The 20,248-nt window shown below is 38.4% G+C and overlaps 2 protein-coding genes across 2 annotated transcripts; one reads left to right on the plus strand and one right to left on the minus strand.

The window, feature by feature from the left end:
- The first annotated feature begins 430 nt into the window (after nucleotides 1–430).
- On the plus strand, nucleotides 431–10,361 carry LOC138910685 (uncharacterized). The gene is made up of 2 exons (XM_070201867.1): nucleotides 431–931; nucleotides 10,272–10,361. Exons 1-2 carry the CDS (start codon nucleotides 431–433, stop codon nucleotides 10,359–10,361), a joined length of 591 nt encoding a protein of 196 aa, XP_070057968.1.
- An 848-nt stretch (nucleotides 10,362–11,209) lies between these two features.
- Nucleotides 11,210–15,896, minus strand: LOC104097799 (pyruvate kinase, cytosolic isozyme). Its single transcript, XM_009604418.4, has 3 exons — nucleotides 15,432–15,896; nucleotides 12,730–13,191; nucleotides 11,210–12,272 (listed from the first exon to the last, which is right to left on the minus strand). Exons 1-3 carry the CDS (start codon nucleotides 15,681–15,683, stop codon nucleotides 11,460–11,462), a joined length of 1,527 nt encoding a protein of 508 aa, XP_009602713.1. The 5' UTR covers nucleotides 15,684–15,896; the 3' UTR covers nucleotides 11,210–11,459.
- Nucleotides 15,897–20,248: the final 4,352 nt, after the last annotated feature.

Raw genomic sequence — 20,248 nt, forward strand, 5'->3', positions numbered from 1 at the left:
GCATTCGCTCAGAATATAGAAAGGGGTAGGCGTCGACAGCAGGGTACAGAGAGGACTGAGCAAGGGTAGCATAAGAGGATGCTTTCCTAAGTCTTAGGAGCAGTCTCAGGGTAGTTATAGGCCCCAGTACTTTGGACGGCTACCTAGGCCTCCGCCACCTCAGTTACAGGGTTACAGGCATGACCGCTATACTCAGTCAGGACCAGGTGAGAGCTCACGAGTGTCAGTTTTGCAACGACAACGAGGTTCAAGGCAGACATGGTCATTTCCACCGCGGTGTGACATCTGTGGTAGAGGACACTTAGGCCAATGCCGAGCAGGTTCTGATGCTTGTTATACATGTGGGCGTCCGGGGCATATGATGCGAGATTGCCCAAATAGAGATTCTGGGGGTATGGCACAACCAGCAAGTTCAGCGACAGGATCATCTATGTCTGTGCATCCTTCTGGGCGCGAGTCTCAATCTTCGGCTGGTAGAGATCGAGGCAGAGGTATAGGTTCCAGTTCAGGTGTTAATCAGAACCGTATTTATGCTTTAGCGGGCCGACAAGACCAGGAGTCTTCACCAGATGTTGTGACAGGTATATTGACTATTTGCTCTCACGATGTTTATGCCTTGATAGACCCAGGATCTACTTTATCATATATTACCCCATTTATCGCGGGGAAATTTGGTATAGTGCCTGAAATACTAAGTGATCCTTTTGCGGTATCTACACCATTCGGAGAATCGATTATTGCTAGACGGATTTACCGAGGTTGTACGGTGACAGTTTGTAGTCGTCACACCTCAACCGACCTAGTTGAGTTAGAGATGATGGATTTTGATGCTATTATGGGCATGGACTGGTTATCAGCTTGCTATGCTACAGTTGATTGCCGAGCAAAGGCAGCTAGATTTCATTTTCCAGGTGAGACAGTCCTTGAATGGGTAGGTAATACAGCGACACCCAGAGGTAGGTTTATTTCCTATCTGAAGGCGAGGAAAATGATTGCAAAAGGGTGCATTTATCATATTGTGCGAGTTAGAGATGCAGATACTGAGATATCTACACTTCAGTCTATTCCCGTAGTCAATGAGTATGCAGATGTGTTTCCTGATGAACTTCCAGGTATTCCTCCAGAGGGAGAGATTGATTTTAGTATCGATTTGCTTCCAGGAACTCAACCAATATCCATCCCTCCGTATAGAATGGCACCTGCCGAATTAAAGGAGTTGAAGGAGTAGTTAAATGATTTGCTGGAGAAAGGTTTCATCAGGCCCAGTACCTCACCTTGGGGTGCACCGGTACTCTTTGTGCGGAAGAAAGACGGCTCGTTGAGGATGTGTATCGATTATAGGCAGCTGAACAAGGTAACTATTAAGAATAAGTATCCACTTCCAAGGATTGATGATTTATTTGATCAGTTGCAGGGGGCTAGATTCTTTTCAAAGATAGATTTGAGATCGGGATACCACCGGGTCAGAGTTCGGGAGAAATATATTCCGAAGACAGCCTTCAGGACCCGATATGGCCACTTTGAGTTCCTTGTCATGTCCTTCGGGTTGACGAATGCTCCCGCCGTATTTATGGACTTGATGAATAGCCTATTCCGTCCATTTTTAGATCTGTTCGTGATAGTATTTATTGATGATATTCTGGTCTATTCAAGTTCAGAGGATGAGCATGTGGACCACTTGCGAGCGGTACTCCAAACCCTCCGTGATCGTAAGTTGTATGCTAAGTTTTCTAAATGCGAGTTCTGGTTGAAGTCTGTAGCATTCTTGGGGCATATTGTATCAGATGAAGGTATAAAGGTAGACACTCAAAAGATTGAGGCCGTGAAATCTTGGCCTAGACCTACCACTCCGACAGAGGTTCGTAGCTTTCTAGGCTTAGCAGGATACTACCGGAGATTCGTAGAGGGTTTTTCTTCCCTTTCGGCACCATTGACGAAGTTGACGCAGAAATCAACTAAGTTTCAGTGGACGGAGGCTTGCGAGCGGAGTTTCCAAGAGCTTAATAACAGGTTGACCTCAGCACCAGTTCTAACACTTTTAGAGGGTCCAGAGGGTTATGTCATGTATTGTGATGCCTCAGGTGTTGGGTTAGGATGTGTCCTGATGCAACATGGGAAGGTAATTGCTTATGCTTCAAGGCAGTTAAGGAAGTACGAGAAGAATTATCCAACCCATGATCTCGAGTTAGCTGCGGTTGTCCATGCACTTAAGGTATGGCGGCATTATTTATATGGTGTTCATGTTGATGTATTTACCGATCATAAAAGTCTGCAATATATATTCAAGCAAAAAGAGTTGAATTTGCGATAGAGGCGATGGCTTGAGTTATTGAAAGATTATGATGTTAATATTCTCTACCATCCAGGGAAAGCTAATGTTGTAGCAGACGCCTTAAGTCGCCGATCTATGGGTAGCTTAGCACATGTAAAGGCCGAGAAAAGACAATTAACTAGAGAGATTCATCAATTGGCTTGTTTGGGGGTTCGGTTAGTAGATTTCGACGATGGTGGAGTTGTACTCCAAAACACTGCAAAATCATCTCTCATAGCTGAAGTCAAGGAAAGGCAGTACGATGACCCAGAGTTGGTCGAGTTGAGAGAGCGAGTTCCGCAGCAGAAGAATCCATTGTTAGAGCTCAAGGGAGATGGAGTTCTCAGATATAGGGGCCATTTGTGTGTTCCAGATGTAGCAGGGCTACGAGACAAGATTATGTCAGAGGCACATTATTCGTGGTACTCCATTCATCCTGGGTCGACGAAGATGTATCATGACATTAAGGATGTGTACTGGTGGAACGATATGAAGAAGAACATTGCTGAGTTTGTCGCCCAGTGTCCTAGTTGCCAGCAGGTGAAAATAGAGCATCAGAAGCCCGGAGGGCTAATGCAGACTATAGAGATCCCGACATGGAAATGGGAGGCGATAAACATGGACTTTGTTACGGGTTTACCTCGTTCTTATCGTAAGTTCGATTCTATATGGGTGATAGTCGATAGGCTCACTAAATCAGCTCATTTTCTACCTGTCAGATCTACATATACAGCAGAAGATTATGCAAAGTTATATATTAAGGAGATAGTGCGGCTACACGGAGTACCAGTATCTATTATATCTGACCGTGGGGCTCAATTTATAGCACATTTTTGGAGGTCATTTCAGAGAGGTCTAGGGACTCAGGTGAATCTCAGCACAGCTTTTCATCCACAGACTGATGGACAAGCCGAGCGCATAATTCAGACGCTCGAGGATATGTTACGAGCATGTGTGTTGGATTTTAAAAGAAGTTGGGATAAACATCTACCTCTTGTCGAGTTTGCATATAATAACAGTTACCACTCCAGTATTCGGATGGCTCCGTACGAGGCTTTGTATGGGCGTAAGTGCAGATATCCTATAGGGTGGTTTGATGTTGGAGAATCTGGGTTACATGGGCCAGACCTAGTTCAGCAGGCCGTAGAGAAAGTAAAGCTCATCCGGGAGCGACTATTGACAGCTCAGAGTCGCCAGAAATCATATTCTGACATGCGGCGACGAGACTTAGAGTTTGAGATTAATGACTGGGTATTCTTAAAGGTATCCCCTATGAAGGGCGTGATGAGGTTTGGCAAGAAAGGCAAGCTTAGCCCACGGTATATTGGGCCTTACAGGATTATTCGGAGAGTGGGCTAAGTAGCTTATGAGTTAGAATTGCCCTTAGAATTGGAGTTAGTCCATCCGATTTTTCACGTATCTATGCTACGGAAGTGCATTGGCGGTCCTACCAGAGTGGTGTCCACAGATGATGTACAAATTACGGAGGACTTTTCATACAAGGAAATTCCAGTTGCCATCTTAGACCGACAAATTCGCAAGCTACGAAATAAGGAGGTAGCCTCCGTGAAGGTTTTATGGAGAAGCAATAATGTAGAAGATATGACATGGGAAGCGGAGGAAGAAATAAAGTATAAATACCCCCACCTATTTCAAACTGAAGATATGGCTCAAGATGGGATGCTACAGCACAACTCTATTCAGGCTAGTAGGTCATCAGGTAAGCTCTTATTTTCTGACTTTCAGTATTTATGATTTACTACTCTTTGAGGCAAAGTATTATTATTTATAGACATTGGCCACGTGTGGCATGCATAGTATGTTTTCTGGCTGCATGCAAGTTGGTTATAGTCTAGTGTATGGAGGAAACTCTGGCAAAAGTTTTCCAGAGTCTCTAAAAGTAAACATTCGAGGACGAATGTTCCCAAGGGGGGAATGATGTTACACCCTATATTTTTTTGTACGTAAAACTGCGTCGTGAGCAAACTAATGTAGGACCCAAAAAAATGAGATCATCTTTGAAAATATATATAAAGTAAGTTAATCATGTTACCTCGGAAGTTACAAATATTAAATATCATGAACAACAAGTACAAAGAGGGTTGGAAGGTTTAGAAGCTAAAGGAATTGAAGAAAATAATATTTCGTCGAAAGCCGATAAATTTGAAATGTTATAGCATGTACTTTTGGGATGAGACAAGGGTGTTTTACATGATAAGGAGGTTATGTTACGAGTTATGTTATTCGTATGATAGTCGTATGTTATGTTTTGAAGTCAAGCGAGTGGTGGAACAAAAGTCGATGAAAGTCATCACAAGTTACGTTCATAAATTTTACTGAAACTTTGGGTCAAATATAACTGCGATTTTCTCCCATTATACTTAGAGTTATGGGGTGTTCCACCTATCAAATTAAAGATCTTTGAGTCTACTTTCCAACTCATTAAACCGTTTTTCAATATGATATCTGAGTAGAGAGATATGTGCATTTGTGCAAGACTGCACAGACCGTCACCTACTTGCTTAAACGAGAATCCAAAACTGGGCATGTTCGGGTCGTCCAAAAATGGGCTAGTTCGGGTCATTCAAAGAGGCCTTTTTAAAGTCCTATCCCCTTCATATATTAGTCTGATAATAGGTCAAAATAACCAGACTCATTCTCTGCAAAACTTCTCCCAAATATTTCCCCCAAACCCCAATTGATTTTCTCCCCCTTTCAAGTTCTAATCGGAGGTAAAGCCTAGAGTTTGAAGAACCAAGATAGGAGTCGAGTTATCCAACAAATAAGGTAAGTTTACTGCTATCTTTCATCCATTTTTTTCTGTTGTAGATGTATAGTAAGTCGTTCTATATTTGTAAGAACTCACGGGACGGTGATCGGAAGCCGTGAGTTCAAGTTATTCACTTGTAGCGGACTGTTTTGTGGATTGTTTTGTGGTGCTGTTGGGCTGCGTGTTTTACTACTGTTTTGTGGAGTTTTGGAGGAGGAAGGGTGTGGATAAACACCACATAAATGCAGGATGTTGGGTTGGTCGTTCGTCGTAACATTTTCGGGTTGTTGACACTACTACGGTGGTCGTTTTGTGTATGAAGAGATTGGGGTGTGTTGGGCTGTTTTGTAGTATTGTGTGGTGTACATAAGGTTGAAAAATAATGTCTATATGTTGTTATTGTTGTTTTTGGTATTGTTGGTGTTATCTTGAATTTGGAGGAAGTAAGGATTATAGGGGAAATGCTGTCCGTTTTAATACAAAATAAGCATGTCGTTCGTTGTGCGATAGTTATACGTTTCATAACTTAATGATAGTATTATTATCGTTGTTGTAGATTAAGGTGAGAAGAGGCGAGTTCAACTTGGTGATTGAAAAGAGTGTGATAAGGTATGTTAAGGCTAAGCCTTCCTTCATTTTGGCATGATCTCGTAGCTACATGTGTTAGTAATGAGACAAAAGAGAAGTTCATATTCATGAATTTATTCACACTATTCTAGTCTCATAAGTTACAGTATTATTCCTTATCGAGACTCTATATTCAATTTAGTATTGTCTTCTTCCGGTCAAGAGAGCAGCAAGCCTATATATACAGTATTTTCATTACCATCGAGCTATAATCGATGGGCAGTCCCCTATTGGGCAACCTCTGCTCAGATGGAAAGTTATATACCGAGCCTACTGTGGCCGAGCGCCTATGAGCGAGCCCAGCATGGTCGAGATACATAGCCTAGTATGGCCGAGTGCCTATGAGCGAGCCTACTACGGCAAAGCATTTATATATACCGAGCCTTATAAGGCCGGACAATTATTTTACTTACTATATTGAAGGAGTTGAGTCAGTATCAACAGGTAAGTATATCTCCAGATCGTCCTTGACTCCCAATTACTTTCAGTTATTATATTATCAATTCAGTTTCAACTTTCAGTTATGTTATTACCTTATATACTCGGTACATTATTTTGTACTGACGTCCCTTTTCTGGGGACGCTGCATTTCATGCATGCAGGTTCAGATAGACAGACGGGTATACCTCCTCAGTAGGTGTTTCCAGAGTTCAGCGTGATCGGTAAGCTCCACATCATTCGGAGTTATCGGGTCTAGGTTTTCGTGTACGTCTTCTGTGTGTATGTATATATATTATGGGTAGGCCGGGGCCCTGTTCTGATCATAATATATCTATCAGTAGAGGCTTGTAGACATATCCTGTCAGTTAGTGCACTATGTTGGGCTTGTAGGCTTGGTATGTATATTTTGGTGGTTTGTCAGTTGTAGTAGTTATGACGGTCTTGTCGGCCCAACTTTATATTGATGTTTAGTCAGTGCTAGTTTCCATTCAGCTTTATATTTTGCTTCTCAAATTGTCTTGCAAGGTGGCCCCATGGCCAAATTATGACATTATATGTTCAGAGTCCCTTAGTCGCAATTTGGTACACTAGGTTAGTTGAGGCACCGGGTGCCAGTCTCGCTCCTAGGTCGGGGCGTGACAGGTTACCACCAGAAGAAGTGTGCCGACTTGGTCAACCTGTCGATAATAACCCAAACTGAATCAAACTTCTGCAAGTTCTGCGGTAACCCAACTACAAAATCCATAGTAATGCGCTCCTATTTCCACTTTGGTATAATCATCTGTTGGAGTAGACCACCTGGTCTCTGGTGCTCATACTTAATCTGTTGGCAATTTAGACATCTCGCCACATACTCGACTACGTCCTTCTTTATCCTCCACCATAAATAATGTTGCCTCAGATCGCGATACATCTTCGTAGCACTTAGGTGAATAGAATACTGAGAATTGTGTGCCTCATCTAGAATCCTTTCCCTCAATCTGTCGACATTAGGAACATATAGACGACCCTAGAGTCGCAGAACACCATCCTCACCGATAGTAACCTCCTTGTCACCACCTTGTATTACCGTCTCTCTGAGAACAAACAAGTGCGGATCATCAAACTGATAAGCCTTGATTTGCTCAAATAGTAAAGACTGGGTGATGACGCATGCAAGAACTTGGCTGGGCTCTGAAATATCAAACCTCACAAGTTTGTTAGCCAGAGACTGAATGTCCAAAACTAGTGGACTCTCCTCTGCTGAAATGAATGTCAAACTACCCATACTCTTTGCCTTTCTGCTCAAGGCATCCGCAACTACATTTGCCTTGACCTGATGATACATGATGGTAATATCATAATCTTTTAGTAACTCAAGCCACATGCGTTGACTCAAATTGAGATCCCTCTGCTTGAACAAATTCTCCAAGCTGCAATGATCGGTGTAAACCTCACATGACACCCCATAAAGATAATGCCTCCAGATCCTAAGAGCATGAACAATCGCGACCAACTCCAAATCGTGAATATGGTAATTCTTCTCGTGGGGCTTCAGCTGACGTGAAACATATGCAATAACTCGCCCCACCTATATCAATACACAACCCAAACCAACACGTGAAGCATCACAATACACATTATACATTCCTGAACCGAAAGGCAACACTAACACTGATGCTGAAGTCAATGCGGTCTTGAGCTTCTGAAAGCTCACCTCATAATCATCGGACCATCAGAACGGAGCACCTTTATGGGTCAATCTATTCAAAGGTGTTGCAATGGATGAGAAGCCCTCCACAAACAGGCAATAATAACCTACTAACCCCAAGAAGCTCTTGATCTCAGTCGCCGTAGTAGGACGAGCCCAACTCTGAACTGCCTCGATCTTCCTGGGATCTACCTTAATACCCTCGCCTGATATAACATGTCCCAAGAATGCCACAAAATCTAACCAAAACTCACACTTAGAGAAGTTAGCATATAACTTCTGTTCCCGCAAGGTCTGAAGCACCACTCTCAAATGCTGCTCGTGCTCCTCCATGCTACATGAGTAGATCAAAATGTCATCAATGAAGACAATGGCAAATGAATCAATACATGGCCTGAACACTCGATTTATCAAATCCATAAACGTCGTCGGAGTATTGGTCAAACCGAAGGACATCACTAGAAACGCATAATGGCCATATCAAGTCCGGAAAGCCGTTTTCGAAACATCCGAATCCCGAATCTTCAACTAATGATACCCCGATCTCAAGTCGATCTTAGAGAACACCCTGGCACCCTACAACTGGTCAAATAAATCATCAATACGCGGCAACGGGTACTTGTTCTTAATGGTAACTTTGTTCAACTTGCGGTAATCAATACACATCTGTAATATCCCATCTTTCTTCTTCACAAATAATATCGGTGCACCCCAAGGTGACACACTCGGTCTGATGAACCCCTTTGCTAGCAACTCCTCAAGTTGTTCCTTCAATTCCTTTAACTCTTTCGGAGCCATGCGGTACGGTGGAATAGAGATAGGTTGGGTACCTGGAGCCAAATCAATACAGAAATCGATATCACGATCTGGGGGCATGCCTGAAAAATCAAAAGGAAACACATCGGAGAACTCCCGAACTGCGGGCACTGAATCAATCATCGGGGTCTCTATAGTATCTCTAACATAAGCTAGATAAGACAAATAACCCTTCTCGACCATGTGTCAAGCCTTCAAAAAAGAAATAACCCAACTAGATACACTGACAGACGAACCCTTCCACTCCAATCTAGGCAACTCTGGCATCGCCAAGGTAACAGTCTTGACATGGAAATCAATGATGGCGTGATATGGAGACAACCAGTCCATGCCCAGGATGACCTCAAAGTCGGTCATATCAAGCAACAGAAAATCTGCTCTTGTCTCATAACCACAGAATGTTACGATATAGGACCGGTAGACCCGATCCACAACAACATAAACTCCCACTGGTGTGACCACATAAATAGGAGTACCCAAGGACTCACGAGGAACACCCAAGAAATGAGCAAACAGATATGAAACATATGAATATGTAGACCCTGGATCAAATAGTACTAAAGCACCCCTACCGCAGATAGAAATAATACATGTGATCACGGCATCTGAGGCCATTGCATCTAATCTGGCAGGAAAAGCATAGAACCTAGCTGGAGCGCCACCTGACTGGCCTCCACCTAACTGTCCTCCACCTCTAGAACGTCCCCTACCCACTTGCCCTTCGCCTCTAGGCGGCTGGTGTGGCAGCTGGTGCTATAATCATAGGCTGATGACCCTGCAGTATTGCCTTGCCCCGAAGTCAGGGACAAAACCTCTTCATGTAGCCAGGATCACCACACTCATAACAACCCCTCAGAACAGAGGACTATTGACCTGAAGTCTGACCCTGAAGGCCTGAATACCCACTGGAGGAACCTTGAATAGCTAGTGGCCGGTAGGGACTCTCTGGCATGGCACTGAAATAGGGCCGCACTAGAGCACCCCAAGGAGATGGCGATGCTGGATATATGGGCCTGCTAGACTGACCCCTCACGAACTGACCCTTGCCCCCAGCCGAGGCACCACTGAACTCTCCAGAATATCGAAACTACTTATCCCTCGTCGCCTGCTCTCGGCTCCGCTGACGGACACCCTCAATCTTCCGAGCTATCTCCACAACTAGCTCGTAAGAAGTCCCCATCTCAACCTCTCGGGCCATAGTATCCTGGATACCAGAGTGCAAACCTGCAACAAACCTCTGCACTCTCTCTGCATGTTGGAAGTATCATAAGTGCATGGCGAGACAACTCAGAGAATCTTGCCTCATAGTCGGTCACTTCACTTTGGCTTCCTATAGAAAAGTAATTTACGAAAATTTAATTTTCTGTTGACTAATGACAAAAAAATGAGGCAAATGTAACATGTAAAGTATATGGAAACGGAATAGTGTAAGTTCATGGCAAAATACATAGTATACTCATCGATCTTGTAGTCAAATCCCTATTATTCACTCGCATATTCTACACATATAAGAGGCGAGCGGAGAGTTAAAATTTTGTATCTAAACCCTCATTTTGACGTTTGTCCAGCATTTTCATTTTTTTTTATTTTTCTGAATTATTTTCTTCATTTTTTAGAAAAGAATCCACCATTTCTCACCTTCTTCCATTACTGCACCATCACTTTCTTCAACTATCACAGCACCAGATATTTTTGCCAAGACCTAAAGTAGGAGAGTAAACAAAAAAATCATATTTTTTTTATTTGAGCACTCATTGGCAATTGATTTTGGCTATGACTTGTTCAAATTATCCAATTTGGCATTTGTTTCAAGATTGGGTGGGTTTCATATTAAGCTTTTGGTTGATTTCATCTTTTTACGACACCACTAATTTCTAAAAAAAAATCCACAAGCAAATTATGGATTTTATTACATGGCTGGGATATTCAATGTGGCGAAAAATGAAGAGTAATGGTGGAGTATGTGAAAAAGAAGATGAAGATAAATGGTAAATTTATACGGGTGGGTGATGGGTCTTGGAATTGGGAAGGATGGTGTAGTAGGTCTTTGGTATTTTTCATCAATCTATTAATGTTGATTAATGAACCGATGCTAGTATAGAATTACTTGGCTTGTTGTGGGGGGGGGGGGGGATGAATATAATTGTAATTTTAAGTAGTTCCTTTTTTTAAAAAAATTTAAAATACATGCCACGTTATTATTGGTGCTTGACCACTTGCCGAGAAAAAAGTAGTCAAACATCAGAGAGAGGTATATATTAGACATACTCTGAAAATGTTGATTGCGTAAAAGGTTACCCGTATTAGACAAGTGTGTCATAAAGATTTGGCTATTAGGTAAACTATGTATTTACTTTATTGAATGGTTAACATTAGATAGCGATGTTAGTCTAAAGAAATAATTACGTGGTCAGCGTGCATACCCTTATTCATTGGTCTCTTTCCTCAAATAAGCACTCCAACTTGGCAGCTAAGCACATGGACGACCAATTAAACATTAATGTAATCAAACATGCAGCATATAAGTTGCAGATGACTACTTTAGACAGATAAATTGAAGGCACAAGGAATTTATTTCGCATCATATCTGTGTCTGTAGACAAATTGCATAAAAAGATAAAAGGGTATGAAACTCCAGCCAAAGCAAAAAACAGCCAGGCGTTATATAGAGACATAATATAAGGTATAGTCATAAGTTCCTTCTCTAGAAGGCAGAAAATGATTCAGTGAAACAAGCAAAAACATTTATCAGTTACCCTTTTGCAACAACAGAAACCCAAAAAGCACGCGTCAAAGTTCATCTATCACTTGACTGTAACAATCTTGATCACAGATGCAGTTCCAACACGGTGTAGGGCTACAACGGAGTCTCCTTGCTTGCATAACCCTTTTGTTTTGGCATGTTGAAGAGCAAAGTCCAGTGCTTCTTCTGTAGACTCTTCATGAGAAGCCCTAGCAGATCCTGCATGGAGAACGGGAACCAATCCCCTGAATATAAGGCTATGCCTTGCTGGAGACTCGTCACTGCAAGTCCAATCAAAAGAATCAGTTTTGATCTCGGGGACAACCACCGACAATATAGGCATTCCAGGTCTGTACTTGGCCACCAATTTTGCAGTACTTCCTCCCCTGGTTAACACTAGGATAAGAGCAGCTTTTGCAGAGTTAGCGGTTCGAACAGCAGAAGATGCAAGGCTCTCCAATGGGCTCATGGGAACTGGGGCATTTGACATAATTCTTTTGAAAACATCTGGATAATCAATTGTGCTTTCTGCTTCAATACAAATCTTAGCCATGGTACCCACTGCAAGATCAGGGTAAGCTCCAGCAGCTGTTTCACCACTAAGCATGACACAGTCTGTGCCATCAAGAACAGCATTGGCAACATCTGTTGCTTCTGCACGAGTTGGCCTTGGAGATTTGATCATGGACTCCAACATCTGTGTTGCTGTGACAACAGGCTTCCCTTGGATGTTGCACTTGTAAATCATTACCTTTTGAGCCAAAAATATCTTCTCAATTGGAATTTCCATTCCCAGGTCACCTCTTGCCACCATAAATGCATCAGAGTTGAGAAGAATGTCATCAAAATTCGCTACACCTTCCTGGTTTTCAACCTAACAAGAAGAAAAGCATTTTAAGAGTATTTTGACTGTTTATCCAAGTTCGAGAGTCTAATTCAGTAATGTCTAGGGATAAAAGGAAAAAGTTACTGCTCATCCAACTCACACTGTCTATATCTTTTTATGTCTATTTAAAAATCCAACTAACAAGCTAATGTTGCCAACAATTGAAATATTCTGGTAATGCTTAATCCAGATCAGACAGAAGAGAGAAGGATAGATTAGTACTACTAGTTTAGTTCCAACTCATGATAATATTTCTTCAATTCTTGGGAAAAGGAGTCAGATTAAATCTATCATTTAATTACATTTCTGCAAAATTAGTGTGCTGTGTATGACTCTCAAGTACCACGAAAGTCATCTACAAACACAAAACAATGATGCAATAAAGTGAATAGGCAACTTCATGGAGAAAAAATTAGACTACATAGTTAGCTGGTCAGAAGCAAACCTTAGACATCAGAAGAATGTTCTTTGCATGTTCACCTAGCAGCTTCCGAACCTCCACGAGATCTGAACCCTTACGAACAAAAGATAACGCAATCATGTCAATATGATTCGGAACTCCCCAGTTTAAAATGTCATCCTTGTCTTTATCTGTCAATGTTGGCAGATCCACAATTACTCCCGGGAGATTGACATTCTTTCTTTCACCAAGAACAGCAGTGTTCTCACAGCGGCATCGTACCAAACCGTTCTCTTTGTCACAAGACAAAACTGTAAAGGTGATTGTGCCATCTGCACAGAGGATCACACTTTGTGGCTTTACGTCCTCTGCTAACTTTTTGTAGCTCATGCATATCATACTCTCATCACCTTTAATGCTGTAATCAGTTGAGATTGTGATCTCCTGACCCTGTTTAAGTTGAACAGGCTTAGCATCTTTTAAAAACCCTGTTCGAATTTCTGGACCCTACAAGATGAAAATGAAGTGTCAGAACTTTCACATAAAAAGGTTAAGGCAAGACAGGGCTAGGCAATCATATATCATGCTTAGCAAGTGCAGAGTTCAACATCTAAATGAACATATTGCATTGTCACTAAACATCACTGAAGAATCTTATTACATGATATGGAACGTGCTGATCTTGAATACAACCAGGGCAAAAAGATAAGCACAAAATTATGTACAAGGAACTATGATAAATGAGTTGAAGATGAGTCAGAGTATCATCACCTTACTCTCTTGATAAACAAAGAATAAAATTTCAATAAAAATTTCAAGAAATTTATTATTTTTCAAGGAAATGGCTTTCTCCGAGAAATGATGGAGTAGAGTTCCAGTCAACATGAGGTGCCAACTGATATCTTCTATCAAGTTTGATGCCTTAAGTTTACAAAGCCATCAATATGGTCCAGTTGAGTTGAGATTTTTATAAAAAAAGGAATGCCGAATAAGACAATTTATTAATACCACACACAAGGCAACAATAACCAACTATCACATATATAGTATCCAATATCAAAGTTTTCTTTTCTGATTGGTTATAATATCTAATTTCCAATTAATGTGTATTTCCAACGAGATTAAAATAGACATCATATTGCGAATCTTACATTCTAGTATCCACCACTTAGAGTGTCAATTACTTCATATCATGTTCACCACTTAGAGTGTCAATTACTTCATAGTTCATATCATGCTTAACAAACATTCTAAATCAGTATGATATTCCATTAGAGCATTTATACTTTCTCCTCTGTTACTACATAGCTATTTAACTTAGCAACCTTGCCTGACACCCATGTATGCTTCCATAAGGATCATTCAAACTGACGCAGAGTATATTTATAATTTTGAAGTAATATGGTCGAAGAACACGACACATGCTGTCACATCTAGACGTGATCTTAAGGAAACGTTTAAAATAACTAAAATATCAAAAAGAGTTGACATGCCAAGAACAACTCAGTCCTACACTTGTTAGTAGATATCGGGGCTATATTACTACTCACTACTCACCTGTAGCAAATCCGTCTTTCACATACATAAGTTAGTCCATAGGACAATCATTTCCCAAGGTCACTAACACCAATAGTAGCGGGAATGCCTATTGTAATGAAGCAAAAGAGCATCAATGTTTTTATCCATTACTTCTGGACAGGGGAAGATTAATATTCACTAACATAAAATGCAACACAATAGCCACATACAAGCTCAACTAGGAGACTGACTGTTTGAGCTACTGCATAAATGAAAAAGATGCGCTAAGCCTTGTATTTAGCTTTCATTATAAAGCAGTGATAAAACCCCAGAAAATACTCATAATTCAGAACATAATGGCCCATCTGTGTTTAAATGGAGGGAGTTCCTCAGCCCAAAGCTCAGAGATTGAACTTCAAATTGCAGACAGCACCACAATTAACTTCCCTAAAAGAATACATCTCACCAACTGTCTATATACAGTTCTTGGAGTGTTGATTTTATAGAATTGAGAAAATCCAAATTTTCCAATACAACCTCGAGCATACAATTGCTCCTACTAGTCCGCAGAGTATCAATAATACACCAAATTTCAACAGTCCAACCTCTCCATGTCATGTAATCACAACAATTAAGCCTCAACCCCAAACTATTTGAGATCAACTATATGAATAGTCAATATCCATCCTGCTCTCTTTGGACCCATTACATTAAAATACAAGAAAATGAAACACAATACGAAAAGGGGACAAAAACCACGGTTTTCAGCCAGCAAAAGGCACATAAAGTACAAAATCACAATACAGACAAACAACATCAGGGTCTGTTGGTATAAAAGTAGCACTTAACCAAATCAAAGATCAAACAATCAACAACTCATATAATACCACTCACTAAATAGCAACAATCCACTTCTGTTACCCAGTTTACTATCCCAGAGGGGCGGAAGTACAATTAAAGCTATCAAAACACATTAGCACCCTATACATGTGTTAAAAAACTTACTGTACAAATATTAAATTTAAAATATACTGTACAAATATTAAATTTCAAACCCAGTAACCCAAACGATCAGTGCTATTCCGAAACCATGAGTTAAAATACTGGATACGCCTCTGCAGCCCACAGTTATCTTATGACACGATCTTACGGCTTCTATTAGTAATTCTGACAATTTTCTACAGTGATAAATAAATATACATACATAGATGTAAAGAAAATTATACTACCTTGGTGTCAAGCATAACGGCACAGAGAATACCGGTACTCTCCATAGCTTGACGGAGATTGTCAATAGTCTCCTGATGATAGTCGTGAGATCCATGAGAAAAGTTGAATCGGGCCACGTTCATGCCTGCCCGTAGAAGCTTCTCGATCATCGGCACCGATCGAGATGCTGGCCCCAAAGTACATACTATCTTCGTCTTCGGCCTCTTCACCGTACAAAAATTCACTCCATTGTTGTTATTCTCAATCGCCATAGCAGAGAATTTTAGTTTTTTTTCAAACGAAAAGAGGAAACTGAAGGAGGAGACTTTTGTAGAGTGACCTCTTTGATTAATTAAAAAATAGGGTTAATAGTGTATGGTGGGAGGGGAGAGAAGGAATAGGTCTAACAAGTGTTGCGTTGTCCAAACGAAGGCGAGATCTTGGAGAATATATATAAGAAAACGGAAACAGTGCGGACTTGACGTGATGTTGAAATTTTCTTTCGTTTGTTTTATTTTTTTCTCTTTCGTTTCTCTCGATCTATGCTTTTTAGTAGTATTAAATTAAAATTATTATAATTATAATAAAAATAAATATTTATTTTTACTTGGTATTTTACGTATATCGAGAAGACAATAATTTTTTTTTATTTTACTCATAGTATTTATTACCATTTCAAATTATTTTCTCAAATTTAATAAAATATGCATTAATTAATATGGGTAACATAATAAATTATATATTTTATTTATTATTTTTAAAGGATGTAAATAGTCAAAACATGTCAAATAAAAGTGACAGGAGAGAGGGAGTAATATTTGTAGGGACTATATTCTTGAGACACAAGGTATTTATTTTTCCTTTTCCCGTCTTTTTATATTGGGAGCAGAGCATAGCATGTGGCCTTTTTATTCTTGTTCTTGTTATTCCTTCTTAATTCTTCTTCTCTTTAATGGCGCGGTTTCCAATTCTATTTGTCTTGGGTAACAAGTCAGTTTCAATAAAAGGTCTTCCTTAAACTTCATTTTATTTGTTAACAAAATTTATTTAGTTTAAATATTATTTTAAATTTTTATTCTTAAATTAAATGTGCGTATAACATTTTAAAAATATAATACTATAAACTTTATGGTCTAATAGCTACATCATTGATTATAGGAGTCTATGGCCACTGTTCAGTTGGGCATAGGAAGATTTATAGGTTATTTTTGCTCGGTCTTTGTCTCTAGAGTCCATAGAGAGGTAGACTTTGTACATGTTGACTTTTGTATAAATATAATTTTTTTTTGACAAAGCAAAAGTAGAATTATTTTAAAAGTAAAAAGAATAATGAAATTAATAGCTTACATAAAGGTAATATTTATTTTTAAAAATAAATTAAAAAGAAAAGTAAGACATAAATGAAAATAATAGTAGTCAATTTAATTCATGAGGAGTATTTTATGTGATATTATTATTAAAAAATTAAATATGTCTTTTACCATTTTTTTAATATTTTAAATTATTAATTAATATTATTGCATTATTTTTATGTAATTTTTAAATGTATAAATTTTATCTGAAAATATTTAAAGAATTTATATCTGAATTCATGCTGAAAATCAAGTAGTTTATTCTTGCTTTAACTCTACCACATAAAAAGAAAAAAAGGAAGAACTAAATAAGTCTCTAGGTTTTTCGGAAAGGGTAACAAGGTTTTTAAGATAAAAAAAAAAAAAAATTAGTATCCGTTTGGCAATATTTTTGTTGAAATTGAAAAAAAGTATTAAAGTTAGATTGACGTAGAATTCACTTCAAATTTTTTTCTAATTGTAAAAATTGAACTTTTGTGAAAATTAAGACTTTACTTGAAATACATATTCGGATCAGTACCATACAATTGCACTTGAACTTCAACTGATGCTTCATTTGAAATCGAAAATTTTATGGCTAAATACTATTTGCAAATTTGAAATATTAATAGCAACGAGGCCTTAATCTTGCATCTTATTCTAAAGCATATTCTTGACCTAACAAAAGAATATATTTATGCTTTCAGCTAATCTTGTAATCAAGCGCACTTATCGTGGAATGCAACAAGGAAATATTTATCTATAGTAGCTAAAAAGTTCAAAAGTTAATTGGTGCAAAGAAAAAAGAAAAAAGAAAAATATAGAAAGTGGGTGTGGGTTCTTTAGAATATCACCAAATCCTTAGATTGATTCTATTCTTCTATGTTTACTTGACCACATAGTGTATGCGCGTGTATTCTCAAATCTTTCCAATAAGTTATTATTTCAAATACAATAGTTGTATCAATTTGTACGCATCTTAATTATATTGAGTATACTATTTTTCAGTAGGAATATTAATCAATTCGATTCATCAAAATTTAAGAATATGAAATAATATCATTTAGCACTTTGTATCTTTGTTCTAATTTTTACAATGATCCTCTATAATTTTTATTTTATTGATCATGGACCACGCCCTTAATATTAAGAAAAGAAAAAGAAGAAGAAAATGACATTTTAATAAGTATTTTATGCATGTCAATGGTATTAACTAGTCCATCTAGCTCATAGTTCTAAAGAACAAAGATTAAGGCAAAAAATGAGAGGTGAGGGAATGTGTGAAAGGAGGCACCGCACCCTTTTTGAGCATCTTGTTTATACCAATCCTGCGGCTAAATTGCTAATCCTAAGAAAATGTTTGTTGGTTTGTTTGTTCTTTAATTATTTTTTAAAACATACTACTTCATCCGTTTCAAATTAGATGAGATACTTTCCTTTTTAGTCTGTTCCAAAATAAATGACATATTTCTAAATTTTGAAATAATTCAACTTTAATCTTTTTATTTTACCCATTTTACCCTTAATGAGAAGCTTTTATAACCACACAAATGATATGGCCCCACAAAGCTTTTACTCCTTAAGTTTTTAAGACCACAAGTTTTAAAAGTCTTTTTTTTTTTTTAAATTTCGTGTGCTGAGTCAAACTACATCATTTAAATTGAGACGGAGGGAGTATTAATGAGTAAAAAGACGTAAACAATGATTGTTAGGAGATTAACGAAATTTAAACCCGTCAATCTGAGTTGTCCTCTAGAGAGAAAATATATTTACTTTTGTCTTCTTCTTTTGTATTTCCAATTTAAACGTGTCTTGAATAAAATGTTAGTTTCAATTAACTGAAGTATATTTGTCAATACATAAGAGACAATGTTGAATAATTAAGAAGTTATTTCCATTTATGGTTTAACCTTTAATTTTTCAAAGGTCATAGTGTAATATTCATTTTGTTTTTTCTTTTCTTTCATCCAGAATGTTTGAAATGAAATTTAGATTTTTATAATACTATTTGAAGTTTTCTTGAATTCTTTAGTTAACATAACTATTATTAAGTAATAAAATTCATGTGAAATAATGTATGCACAGGATAAGTTTTTTAAAATTTATTTTTATCTTTACATACCATCTTTTAGCCTACTATTCCATCATGCTTTGCAATCAAGATATAAAATTGTGGAGTTTAATTGTAGAACTATAATCAACTAATTTGAATATTTGTAAAGTAGTGAAATAGAAAAGGCAAAGAGTACGTATGGATTTCTTTAAGTTCCATTGGTTCGTAATAATAACTTAACGGCTACTTATAGTATTTGTTTGGATCGGGAACCTGGGTAGTGTGGAATTTAGCAAAACAACGTTATAATGACAATAACAAAGACAATGCAAGTTGATAATAACGGAAATTAAAGTAGATAAAGAAGACACCAATTTAACGTGTTTTGGTCAATGTGACCTACGTCCACAAGCGGGGAGGAGCAATTTTACTATACCAATATATAAGAGTACAAAAAAAAGTATAAAATTAGAGTAAATACTTTAATTAATCCCAAATACCCTAAGAGAATAACCTCACAAGATCACTCCAAAGAAAGGGTTCACACAAGTGCTTCCCAACACTCAACTCTCATACAAAACACTCTTAATAAAGGAGGAAAGGCAGAAACAAGAAATGAAGACTCAAGTCTTGTTGGTGTGTCTAAAATGAACTAATGGCCTTTTCTTTTATAGGCAAAAAAGTCTTGGCCTCTTAGGTGTAAAAGAAGAGATACAACTTGTGCAAATGATATCCACCACATAATGCAATATTTTTGGGTCCCAAAGAATATTGCCAACAAAATCTACACTTTTCAAATATGCTTATACTTATTTGAGATGGACTCCATTAGCCAAAATATTAGCTATATTACAAATCTCCACCTTGGCCTAATTTTGGTTGATATAATAAATTTGCTCTACCCTTTCCGCAAAAGCTCCAATGGGCATATATCAAAATTTAATGCCATCAAAATCAGATAAGTTGTCTGATACCGAAACTGTAGTAGGGCCTATAACAGTGGATCCCAATAAAGTATACAACGAACCAAATATGTGTGCTTTCATGATCACAAGAGCACCTTGAAATATTTTTACAACTCCACCTTCACCAGTGAATTTGCACCCAAGGGATTCTAAAGTGCCCAAAGAGATGAGATTTTTCTTCAACTCAGGAACATATCTAACATCGGTGAGAGTTCTCACCACACCATCGTGCATTCTGATTCGAATTGTACATTTGCCAATAACGTTACAAGTAACATTGTTACCCAGTTGGACAACTCCACCTGCAACTGAATCATATGTAGAAAATAAGTCCCTGCTAGGACATATATGATATGAACAACCGGAATCTAAAATCCATTCATTGTCTAATCTGAAACTAGTTTCAGTTGCTAAAAATATAGTTCCCTCAATCTCATCAGTTGCTACACTAACTTCGGTGGTGTCAGTATTTTTGTGCTCATCTCTTC

Source organism: Nicotiana tomentosiformis, chromosome 1 (assembly GCF_000390325.3).
Source record: "Nicotiana tomentosiformis chromosome 1, ASM39032v3, whole genome shotgun sequence".
Classification (NCBI taxonomy): Eukaryota; Viridiplantae; Streptophyta; class Magnoliopsida; order Solanales; family Solanaceae; genus Nicotiana; species Nicotiana tomentosiformis.

Coding starts and splice junctions, on each gene's coding strand:
- LOC138910685 (XM_070201867.1), top strand. CDS start 431: ATGTCTGTGCATCCTTCTGGGCGCGAGTCTCAATCTTCGGCTGGTAGA. Junction 932..10,271: donor GTGAGACAGTCCTTGAATGG/GTAGGTAATACA, acceptor TTCATTTTTTAG/AAAAGAATCCACCATTTCTC.
- LOC104097799 (XM_009604418.4), bottom strand. CDS start 15,683: ATGGCGATTGAGAATAACAACAATGGAGTGAATTTTTGTACGGTGAAG. Junction 13,192..15,431: donor CCGTTATGCTTGACACCAAG/GTAGTATAATTT, acceptor TTCATCTTGTAG/GGTCCAGAAATTCGAACAGG. Junction 12,273..12,729: donor ACATTCTTCTGATGTCTAAG/GTTTGCTTCTGA, acceptor TCTTCTTGTTAG/GTTGAAAACCAGGAAGGTGT.